The 12,800-nt window shown below is 39.7% G+C and overlaps 1 protein-coding gene across 1 annotated transcript; it reads right to left on the bottom strand.

Annotated features, from left to right (window-relative positions):
* Positions 1-441: 441 nt before the first annotated feature.
* On the bottom strand, positions 442-5,411 carry LOC133575564 (G-protein coupled receptor 183-like). Its single transcript, XM_061928239.1, has 3 exons — positions 5,382-5,411; positions 560-1,416; positions 442-484 (listed from the first exon to the last, which is right to left on the bottom strand). Exons 1-3 carry the CDS (start codon positions 5,409-5,411, stop codon positions 472-474), a joined length of 900 nt encoding a protein of 299 aa, XP_061784223.1. The 3' UTR covers positions 442-471.
* Between the last annotated feature and the right edge of the window lie 7,389 nt (positions 5,412-12,800).

The raw sequence follows: 12,800 nt of genomic DNA, 5'->3' as shown, positions 1-12,800 counted from the left end.
ATGATCCTGTAACTACTTGGTATCGGATTGATACCCACATTTGTGGTATCATCCAAAACTAATGTGAAGTATCAAACAACAGAAGAATAAGTGACTATTACATTTTAACAGAAGTGTAGATAGAACATGTTGAAACAGAAAATAACCAGATATTAACAGTAAATGAACATGAATATTAATAATTAATTTACTACCACTTGTCCTTAATAATTTTGACAAAATAATACACTGATAAATGACACAATATGTTAGCAGCTAAATTAGGAGCCTTTGTTTGCTTAATTACTACCAAAAAACAAGCTGTCTTGTATGTTCACTATTTTATTTAAGGACAAAATTGGCAAAATAATACAAAATAATATAATAAATATTTTCCCAAAGGTGCTTATATAGTATATAGGCACCTTTTGGGAAAATATTTAACATGAAAAAAGATCATACCAGTACCTTGATGTTCTCACACCGTTGAAGTTAAACATCAATTCTAGAAAAACAGAGAGCAAGAAAAAGAAAAAGTTGTAATTCTGACATAATTGTGACACAGTTGTGTTGCTGTTACCTGGCCCTCCGTCTGGGGCACACTCGGCGCCACACGACCTTCCACACGGCCCCACGCAGAGCGGGACTCCCCCAGATGTACAAGGCCGGGGTGACGAGGGCGTTGAGGCGCGCCAAGATGGCGAACAGGTTGGTGGCCTCGTTCCTGAACCGGAGTCCGTGAGTCCTGCTGAGCTGCCTGACGATGATGTTGACGAAGGAGGGGCACCAGAGGGCCAGGAAGCAGATGACCACGAAGACGATGATTCGCAGCGACTCCTTCTTGTTGTCCCTCTCGGCGCTGGGGGGCTCTCTAGCCAGGTGGTTCCTGGCGATGACGTACAGCTTGACGGTCATCAGCACCTTGATGAGCACGATGATCTGCAGCGTCATCACGCCGAAGGCGTTGATCTGGGCCGCCTTGGAGATGGGCACCATGTTCTGGACGGTGAGGATGGAGTAGGTGTAGATCCAGCAGAAGGCGCACACGCCGATAACCAGCGACCTGCTGATGTAGCGGTTGTAGAAGAAGGGGTGACACACCGCCAGGTAGCGGTCGAACTGGGCGAAGAGGAAGGTCAGCACGTTGACGCCCAGGAAGGACGGCAGGATGTAGAAGGTCCCGTTCCTGGACGGGTAGCCCTCCTGGACGTCGAAGAGGCCCAGGTAGTACACCGAGAAGCCGGTGAGGGTGTCGCTGATGCTGGTGTTGAGCATGAAGATGAAGCGATTCTGGACGCGCAGGCAGCGGCTGAAGGAGATGCCCGCCACCACCGAGCCGGCCACCGGCACCGCGCTGGTGGCGAACACGATGTGGAAGATGAAGATGAGAAAGTCGCCCGGAGTGACGAAATTAACCGACAGAGGGACGGTGCCGTTCAGGAGCATCCTGACACCCCCCACCCCCGCCATACATGACCGCCTCATGCTCCTTTTTAAAGCCGACATTACAACCTCCAGAGGATTTGGAGCAAACAAGACATGTTTTGGGGGCGAAGACAACTGAGGCCTTGTCACATGCACGTCCCAATAGGAACATCCAGTGTGTCTCCAGTGTCACAATACACAATCTATCAGTGACGTGGGGTGAACTATACACCAGGTGAGGCATAGATACTTTTGAAAAATTAACACCAATGAGTTGACTGATGAACATTATCACATAATAAAGGTAGAATAAGTGAAGTGAATTATATTTATATAGCGCTTTTTCTCTATTGACTCAAAGCGCTTTACATAGTGAAACCCAATATCTAAGTTACATTTAAACCAGTGTGGGTGGCACTGGGGACGGGTGGGCAGGGGCGCCGCTAGGGATTTTGGGCCCCATGAAAATAATCTTTACAGGGCCCCCAACACAGTGTCATTATTTTTTCTGTATTATAATTTCATCATCATTAGGGGCCTCTCTGGGCCCCCCTCCATCATGGGCCCCTAGAATCCGTCTCCTTTACCCCCCCTTTTTGGCGCCCCTGCGGGTGGGTAAAGTGTCTTGCCCAAGGACACAACGGCAGTCACTAGGATGGCGGAAGCGGGGATTGAACCTAGAACCCTCAAGTTCCTGGCACGGTCACTCTACCTACTGAGCTATACCGTCCCAATACTTGTAACCGCAACATGTAAGTGTAAAAAACTCCCCAACAACATTAAGATTTGTACATTTTCAGAATGTGCTTGTTCTATTTTTAAACCAGGGGTGTCAAACGTACGGCACGCGTGCCGAATCAAGCCCGTGAACAGGTTTTATCCGGCTCGCTGGATGAGTTTGCTAAGTATAAAATGAGCCAAAATTTTGGAATGAAAGAAACTGCTGTTCTAAATGTGCCCACTAGATCTCGCAATATAAATTATTTGTATCTTTGTAGATTATGCTACATATGCAAAAAAAAACAAAAAACCACATGTTAGTGAACCAGTCGAGGAAAATGAGCAAACTACATAAATAACATCCTGTAATTTGATTTTGATATTGTTTTTTTATCTTTATAGATTGAAAATTAACACCAATGAGTTGACTGATGAACATTATCACATAATTTATTCAGACAAATAAAGGTAGAATACTATTAACTAGGGGTGTGGGAAAAAATCGATTCAAATTCAAATCGCCAGTCTCACGTTGTACGATTCAGTATCGATTCTAAGTTTTAAAAAATCGATTTCCTTTTTTTCATTTTTTATTTATTTATTTATTTTTATTCATCAATCCAACAAAACAATACACAGCAATAACATAACAATGCAATCCAATTCCAAAACCAAACCCAACCCAGCAACACTCAGAACAGCAATAAACAGAGCAATTGAGAGGAGACACAAACACGACACAGAACAATCCAAAAGTAGTGAAACAAAAATGAATATTATCAACAACAGTATCAATATTAGTTACAATTTCAACATAGCAGTGATTAAAAATCCCTCATTGACATTATCATAAAAAAATAAAAAATGAACAATAGTGTCACAGTGGCTTACACTTGCATCGCATTTCATAAGCTTGACAACACACTGTGTCCAATATTTTCACAAAGATAAAATAAGTCATATTTTTGGGTTCATTTAATAGTTAAAACAAATTTACATTATTGCAATCAGTTGATAAAACATTGTCCTTTACAATTATAAAAGCTTTTTACAAAAATCTACTACTCTGCTTGCATGTCAGCAGACTGGGGTAGATCCTGCTGAAATCCTATGTATTGAATGAATGGAGAATCATTTTGAATCGGAAAAATATCGTTTTTGAATCGAGAATCGCGTTGAATCGAAAAAAAAATCGATTTATAATCGAATCGTGACCCCAAGAATCGATATTGAATCGAATCGTGGGACACCCAAAGATTTGCAGCCCTACTATTAACCGCAACATGTAAGTGTAAAAAAAAAAAAACAACAACATTATAATTTGTACATTTTCAGAATGTGCTTGTTCTACTTTTAAACAAAGAAAACAATCTGAAGTTGTCTTTATTTTTAAGTTATCGTGCTGTGATTTCACCAGTCCAGCCCACTTGGGAGTAGATTTTTCTCCATGTGGCCCCTGATCTAAAATGAGTTTGACACCCCTGCTCTACACACTTGGATCTAAACCAGTGGTCTCAAACGTTTGGCTCATGGGTCATTTGCCAAACTCAGCCCACATTTTGTGGCCCTCAACTTAACTTAATGGTTTACTGTAATTGTGACCCACCACATGACCGCCTCATGCCCTCTTAAAGCCGACATTACAACTTCCTGAGGATTTGGAGCAAACAAGACATGTTTTTGGGGCGAAGACAACTGAGGCCTTGTCACCACATCCCAATACAAACAACCAGTTTGTCTCCAGTGTTACAATACACAATTTATCAGTGACGTGCGGTGAACTATACACCAGGTTAGACATAGATACTTTTGGAAGGGTTTTTTTTCTCTCATTTGTTGTACTTAAATTCATATGTGCAGCTCTAATAATTGTTGATTTAGGTTGCACATTAGAATAACAGGAAAAAGAAGGGAGTTATTCTCTTTCATAAACATTTTATCATTATGATATGATAGATGGTTCCAAAAAGTATTTGATATAGTTATTATTAAATACCATTTGCTTTTAACAAAATAAATCAAGTATTGTGAGTGTAGCTTACCTTTCTGTATTTGTATCTGATGCAGCAATAGCTATCCTCCATGAAAATGTACTTTGTATGATCACATTTATTTTGTTTTAAAGTTCAGTTTAGAGAAGTATTTAATCTTGGATACAGTATATAATCCTCCATATTGGCAGACACATTAATTTAATTAAATTTCAATTTACGGATCAGGCCCGCAAACAGGTTTTATCCGGCCCGCGGGATGAGTTTGCCAAGTATAAGAATGAGCCGAAAGTTTTGAATGAAATAAACTGCTGTTCTAAATATGTCCACCAGATGTCGCAATAGCATTTATTTGTATATTTGTAGATTATGCTACATATGTAAAAACAAATAAACCACATATTAATGAGAAAACTACATAAATAACATCCTGTAAATTAGTTTTGATATTACTTTTTTATTTTGATAGATTGAAAATTAACACCAATGAGTTGACTGATGAACATTATCACATAATTTATTCAGACAAAAAAAGGTAGAATACTATTACCCACAACATGTAACTGTAAAAAAAACAACAACAACATTATGATTTGTACATTTTCAGAATGTGCTTGTTCTATTTTTAAACCAGGGGTCTCAAACGTACAGATTTTGCCAAGTATAAAAATGAGCCAACATTTTTCAATGAAAGAAACTGCTGTTCTAAATGTGTCCACTAGATGTCGCAATAGCAATTATTTGTATCTTTGTAGATTATGCTACATATGTAAAAAACAAAAAAAAACCCACATGTGAACCAGTTGAGGAAAATGAGCAAACTACATAAATAACATCCTGTAATTTGATTTTGATATACAATTTTTTATCTTGATAGATTGAAAATTAACACCAATGAGTTGACTGATGAACATTATCACATCATTTATTCAGACAAATAAAGGTAGAATACTATTAACTGCAACATTTGTACAACAAACAAGACATGCTTTTGGGCAAAGACAACTGAGGCCTTGTCACCACGACCCAATAGGAACAACCAGTTTGTCTCCAGTGTTACAATATTATCAGCATATGATCAGAGACACTTCAGTTGGCTAAAGCGTTAATTCATCCAAGCTATAGCTAACAGACTGAACAACAACGCATTTTTATGGACTGTTATTAACAAGCCATGTCAGTGTGAACACTGCGACTCCAAATTTTCATATCCCACCAAGGCCTCTTTCATTTGTGGAAATAAATCGTATTTATATGCGATGCGTTAATGTGAACGCTCCCACGCTCCGGTCGCATTCATCTAACCAGAACGTCATCAAAAAGCGATAAGCGTCCTAATTATTCGGCAACATAGACGGTGGAAACAGATGAAAACAATATGTTTCAGGATCTCACGTAAAGAGTTCAACCACTCCTGTCTCCAGCTGCTCGCCCACAGACATGCTCTTCATGCAGACATCAAAGCAAAATATCCTGTAAAACTGCCAGAGCCAATTTTTAGTTGTCCTCTTCCTTTTAATCTTCAATGCGCAATAATTAGGTTTCAGAAAATATCAACTTTGATTGCAACAAAACCTTGAAATTGCCACAAATGCACCAGTAGTGAGACCTAGAGTTGAGGGTAAGTTTACTTCTGTAAACACTGCAGTGCGTGCGATGTCATGACGCAAACCTGACCGCATATAGGTCAGGTTGCATTCACATTAGAAATCCCATTTTTTTTTGTAATGTGAACAGCCACATAGAAAGATCGAAATTGGTTGTAAAAAATCAATTGGACATTCGACTCTGCTGTGTGAATGTAGCCATAGACTAACTTTAAGATTATTATTAAATGGACTGCGTGGGTTCCCGCCAGGTACTCCGGCTTCCTCCCACCTCCAAAGACATGCACCTGGGGATAGGTTGATTGGCGACACTAAATTGGCCCTAGAGTGTGAATGTGAGTGTGAATGTTGTCTGTCTATCTGTGTTGGCCCTGTGATGAGGTGGCGACTTGTCCAGGGTGTACGCCGCCTACCACCCGAATGCAGCTGAGATAGGTTCCAGCACCCCCCTCTAACCCCGAAAGGGATAAGCAGTAGAAAATGGATGGATTTCAAGACATAGTTTGGACTCCCCTGCTATACAAAACCCAAAACCAGTGAAGTTGGCACGTTGTGTAAATCGTAAATAAAACGGAATACAATGATTTACAAATCCTTTTTCAACTTATATTCAATTGAATAGACTGCAAAGACAAGATATTTAATGTTGGAACTGAGAAACTTTATTTATTTTTGCAAATAATCATTAACCTAGAATTTAATGGCAGCAACACATTGCAAAAAAGTTGGCACAGGAGCATTTTTACCACTGTGTTACATGGCCTTTCCTTTTAACAACACTCAGTAAATGTTAGGGAACTGAGGAGACACATTTTTGAAGCTTTTCAGGTGGAATTTCCCATTCTTGCTTGATGTACAACTTAAGTTGTGGTATTTTAGGCTTCATAATGCGCCACACATTTTCAATGGGAGACAGGTCTGGACTACAGGCAGGCCACTCTAGTACCCGCACTATTTTACTCCGAAGCCACGCTGTTGTAATACGTGCAGAATGTGGCTTGGCATTGTCTTGCTAAAATAAGCAGGAGCGTCCATGAAAAAGACGTTGCTTGGATGGCAACATGTGTTGCTCCAAAACCTGTATGTACCTTTCAGCATTAATGGTGCCTTCACAGATGTGTAAGTTACCCATGCCTTGGGCACTAATACACCCCCATACCATCACAGATGCTGGCTTTTCAACTTTGCGCCTATACACGACGTCCACAGTTTTCAAAAACAATTTGAAACGTGGACTCTTCAGACCACAGAACACTTTTCCACTTTGCATCAGTCCATCAAAAATGAGCTCGGGCCCAGCGAAGCCAGCTGTGTTTCTGGGTGTTGTTGATAAATGGCTTTCGCTTTGCATAGTAGAGTTTTAACTTGCACTTACAGATGTAGCGACCAACTGTAGTTACATCTGTCTTTACACACTGATGTCGCTTTTTGATGCGCCTGAGAGATCGAAGGTGACGGGCATTGCCGCTTACGTGCAGTGATTTCTCCAGATTCTCAGAACCTTTTGATGATAATATGGACCGTAGATGGTGAAATCCCTACATTCCTTACAAAAGTTTGTTGAGAAAAGTTGTTCTTAAATTGTTCGTCAATTTGCTCACGCATTTGTTCACAAAGTGGTGACCCTCGCCCCATCCTTGTTTGTGAATGACTGAGCATTTCATGGAAGCTGCTTTTATACCCAATCATGGCACCCACCTGTTCCCAATTGGCCTGTTCACCTGTGGGATGTTCCAAATAAGTGTTTGATGAGCATTCCTCAACTTTCTCAATCTTTTTTGCCACTTGTGCCAGCTTTTTTGAAACATGTTGCAGGCATCAAATTCCAAATGAGCTAATATTTGCAAAAAATAACAAACTTTACCAGTTCGAACGTTATGTATCTGGTCTTTGCAGTGTGTACAATTGAATATAGGTTGAAAAGGATTTGCAAATCAGTGTATTCTGTTTATATTTAGGATTTACACAATTTGCCAACTTCACTGGTTTCAGGTTTTGTAGATGCTGGTAGAAGTAGTTAACTAATGTAATCATGTGGTTAAAACGTGATTCAGAAGTAAATATTTTGTGCAGCCCAGTCCCACCCTAACTCTACCTCCTGCGCCCTCCATGATTTTGAGTCTTCTGATCTAAACAGTGAACACTGAAAATGGACACAATATGTTGAGACAAGGCCACAGCGCTTAGCAATGCAAGAAACCACAAGATGGCAGCAGGACCTTTTGAGTGTCCTGCTACTACATTGTACACTGATTGGTGTACAATGTAGTAGCAGTTTGTTCTTCCAAGGCCTGCAGAGGACCAGCAAACATTTTAGTAACAAAAAAGTTCTAAACAATATGTTAAATGTACAATATTTACAGTGTTGGGTTAGTTACTGAAAACCAGTAACTAGTTACAGTTACTAGTTACTTTATTTCAAAAGTAACTCAGTTACTAACTCATTTACTTACACCAAAAAGTAATGCGTTACTGTGAAAAGTAACTATTTAGTTACTTCTTCTACTTTTTGTTTTTAAAGCTCCCATTAATGCCCTTTTAGCCTTCATTTCAGTACTGTTATTGCACTGGAGAATAATACAATCTGTTGATCAACTTGACATGCATTTGCATCACTGAACTCTGCTAAGCAATGTGCTCTACATACAACACACAAACAATGTGCTCTACATACAACACACAAACAATGTGCTCTACATACAACACACAAACAATGTGGTCTACATACAACACACAAACAATGTGCTCTACATACAACACACAAACAATGTGGTCTACATACAACACACAAAGACAAAGATATGTTTCAAAGGGCCAATTTATTTCAGGCCAGAACAAATTGACAAAACTTTTTTAAATAGCTGCAACATAACATACATAAGTAACAAACAGCATAATAACACTAACACTAACACTAACCACGTTAAACCCAGATTCCGAGCTAACAAAGGTCTTAACTCATTCTCTTTCTATGTCACATCAATATGGAATGCACTCCCAACAGGTGTAAAATAAAGGGCATCTCTATCCTCTTTCAAAACCGCACTAAAAGAACACCTCCAGGCAACTACAACCCTAAACTAACACCCTCCCTTCCACATAATACCTCTTCGGATTGTAAATAATCAAATGTAGACATTTTTTCTTATACTTTCTGATCTCTCTCTCTGTGTCCACTACTTGCTGTACATATCCTACCAAGTCAGACCTACACTGTTTCAATGTCCATTTCTCTGTTCTCAATTGTTGATGCTGATTGTTGATGACAGAAGTGTTGATACCAACCAAACCTAACCCCCCTCCTCTATATCCCACACCCCGGATTGTAAATAATTCAATGTCTATGCCCTGATGATTATCTTGTGTGATGACTGTATTATGATGTTAGTATATATTTGATAGTATATATCTGTATCATGAATCAGTGGACCCCGACTTAAACAAGTGTGAAAAACTTATTGGGGTGTTACCATTTAGTGGTCAATTGTACGGAATATGTACTGTACTGTGCAATCTACTAATAAAAGTTTCAATCAATCAATCAATCAACAACATAGCTGTAAACCTGGCTTCACCTAAGGAAGACACACGTGACATACACAAAGCCTAACCAGGCAGATTTGAATTGTTGTTTTGGGCAGTAGACGGGATCTTTGATCCAAGACACAACTTACATTTAACTAAAATGTTATTTTCTTTGTGCTCGACAAACGAAAAGAAGTGAGAATATCTCATACTTGCCAACCCTCCCGAATTTCAGTGCCTCTCCCTGGGACAACCATTCTCCAAATGTCTCCCGATTTCCAGCCGGACTTAAGGCACGCCCCCTCCAGGTCCGTGCGGATCTGAGTGGGGACAGCCTGTCGTCACGTCCGCTTGGCCAACCAAAAAGTAACCACAGAACACTATACCGTATAGTCGTATAGTGTTCTGTGGTTACTTTTTTGTTGGCCAACCAAAAAGTAACCACAGAACACTATACCGTATAGTCGCATAGTGTTCTGTGGTTACTTTTTTGTTGGCCAACGGTTTACGTTGTATTGCGCACCCCCCTCCCCTCCCTCCCCTTCCCACACCCACACACACACACACACACACAGAGAGCGCAGAGGAAGAATCAGAAGCATGCAATAAAACACGATCAGATCCTCAGTTTCCAGCCGATACTACATAAAAAATAACGTAAAACAACGCAGTAACGCATCATGTAGTAACGCTAACTGAGTTACTGAATATAAAAAATAACGCGTTAGATTACTAGTTACCGCCGAAACTAACGGCTGAATATTTACCATATTTTGGTAATTTTAAGCAATACCGGAACTTCTTTCCTCTGCACATTCATTTCCTTTTTCGAAGTAGCACACTTCCACTTATCGGCAACAAAAGTGTGTTCCTATTTCAATCAATCAATCAATCAATCAAAGTTTATTTATATAGCCCTAAATCACGAGTGTCTCAAAGGGCTGCACAAGCCACAATGACATCCTCGGCTCAGATCCCAAATCAGGGCAAGGAAAAACTCAACCTAATGGGCGACCGGTGCAATGGACGTGGAGTGGATCTAGCATAATATTGTGAGAGTCCAGTCCATAGTGGATCTAACATAATAGTGAGAGTCCAGTCCATAGTGGATCTAACATAATAGTGAGAGTCCAGTCCATAGTGGGGCCAGCAGGAGACCATCCCGAGCGGAGACAGGTCAGCAGCGCAGAGATATCCCCAACCGATGCACAGGTGAGCGGTCCACCCCGGGTCCCGACTTTGGACAGCCAGCGCTCCATCCGTGGGCACCGAACCTGTGCCCCCCCCCTCCACGAAGGAGAGGGGGGCAGAGCAGAAAAGAAACGGCACATCAACTGGTCTAAAATGGGGGGTCTATTTAAAGGCTAGAGTATACAAATGAGTTTTAAGATGGGACTTAAATTTCCGGAAACAAAGGGGTGTGTGTTCTTATCATGGTAGACTTGGTAGTAGAAAACAAAGATGCCATTTTTTGGACAAATGAGGATTCACAATCTTATCTTTTTGTAGCTGAATATACAGAGGATGAACTGCTGCTTACAGAAGCGAGCACGAAGAGAGAGCGAAACGTTGGAGCAGACGGAAACCGAGAGATTGAGGTCAGCGTGACTTTGTCGCACTGCAAATGGGGAACTTTAAGCCAAGCTATGCCGAAACAAAGGGCTTGCTTACCAAAATCAACTGGAAACGTCCCCGGCCAGCTTCACCAAACGGACAACTGTCCATCGAGTAAGTCACTTTAATATGGATCATGATACATGCAGCACATCGCCATACAACTACAGTGAGCAGCAGCGGTGGCCGCGCTCGGGAATCATTTGGTGATTTAACCCCCAATTCCAACCCTTGATGCTGAGTGCCAAGCAGGGAGACAATGGGTCCCATTTTATAGTCTTCGGTATGACTCGGCCAGGGTTTGAACTCACGACCTTCCAGTTTTAGGGCGGACACTCACCACAAGGCCACTGTAGCTTGGCAATGTGTTAACAAGCTAGCAAAACAGTTCATCAGTGTTCGCTCTTACAATAACAATGTTGCTACAGCTTAGTTTTTATACAAGTTACGGAAAGTAAATAGATCTCAATATGTGGAAATTAATAAGACTAAACCACAGCCAAGAAGAGTAACTTGTGGGGGTTCTACAAGGCTCGGTATTGGGACCTAAGTTATTTATACTTTATTTGAATTATATTTGTTCAGTATCTAATAAATAAAAATGTATTATGTTTGCAGATTATACAAATGTATATTGTTCAGGAGAAGACTTGAAGGAAGTGTTGAGGATAGTAGAGGTTGAGTTGCTTCAGCTAAAAAAATGGTTTGATATTAATAAGTTATCATTAAATGATAACAAATCTAAATGTATGGTGTTTAGTGGTGCAAGGACAAATTGTGAAGCAAAATTTAAATTTAAATCAAGTGGAAATTGATAGAGTATATGAAACTAAATTCTTGGGAATAATAATTGATCATAAATTATGTTGGAAACCGCATATTGAATATATAAAGGGAAAAATATCCAAATCCATTGCTATTCTTTATAAAGTAAGACACATGCTGAGTAAGAAATGTCTGTACATGTTATATTATTATTTTATTTTTCCATATTTAACATATTGTGTTGAAGTTTGGGGAAATGTTTATAAAACAAACATAGACCCAGTAATTAAACTTCAAAAAAATGGTAATTAGAATAATACACAAAGCGTGCTACTAAGAACCTACCAATCCATTATTCATAAGTTCTAATGTGTTAAAATGTTCAGATATTGTGTTTTTAAAAACAATGAAAATTGTGTTTTGAGTAAAGACCAACCGCCTTCCAGCTTGTATTCTTAGGTTATTTAAATTAAGAGGAGAAAACTATAATTTACAGGGGATATTGATTTTTGAAATAGGTAAAGTAAGAACGAATATAAAATACAAATGTATTTCAGTTTTAGGAGTTAAATGGTGTGGAACAAGTTCAGTCATGAGTTGAAGACATGTAGTTCTTTGTTAAGGTTTATGAAAGCCTTGAAAGGTAAAATAATGGAAAATTATAAATTATAGCAACAATTACTTTCATCCTATTAATTTTTTGAACGTTGAAGTTCCAGGCAATCTAATTTTCAGTAAATGTATAGGATAAGCAAATATAAGCCTTGGCTTCAGCCTATTCCTTTTTCGGTCATTATTTTTATTTTATTTTTGTGTGTGAATGTGTATGATTGTTAGTTTGGCAACACCAAATTGGCCCTAGTTGGTGAATGTGAGTGTGAATGTTGTCTTTCTATCTGTGTTGGCCCTGTGATGAGGTGGCGACTTGTCCAGGGTGTAACCCGCCTTCCGCCCGAATGCAGCTGAGATAGGCTCCAGCACCCCCCGCGACCCCAAAAGGGACAAGCGGTAGAAAATGGATGGATGGATGGATGTTAGTATGTATAATCTGTGCTGTTAAATTGATCACACAAAATGGTTGATTATATGACCGAAATAAACTCATTTCTTAATTTTATTCATAAGTGAAGTATTGTTGCCGGTTTTTAGATGCATTTTTAAGTGATTGAGAGGC

The sequence above is a fragment of the Nerophis lumbriciformis genome, linkage group LG33, assembly GCF_033978685.3.
Source record: "Nerophis lumbriciformis linkage group LG33, RoL_Nlum_v2.1, whole genome shotgun sequence".
Taxonomy (NCBI): domain Eukaryota; kingdom Metazoa; phylum Chordata; class Actinopteri; order Syngnathiformes; family Syngnathidae; genus Nerophis; species Nerophis lumbriciformis.
This window is presented reverse-complemented; position numbering and strand designations above follow the sequence as displayed.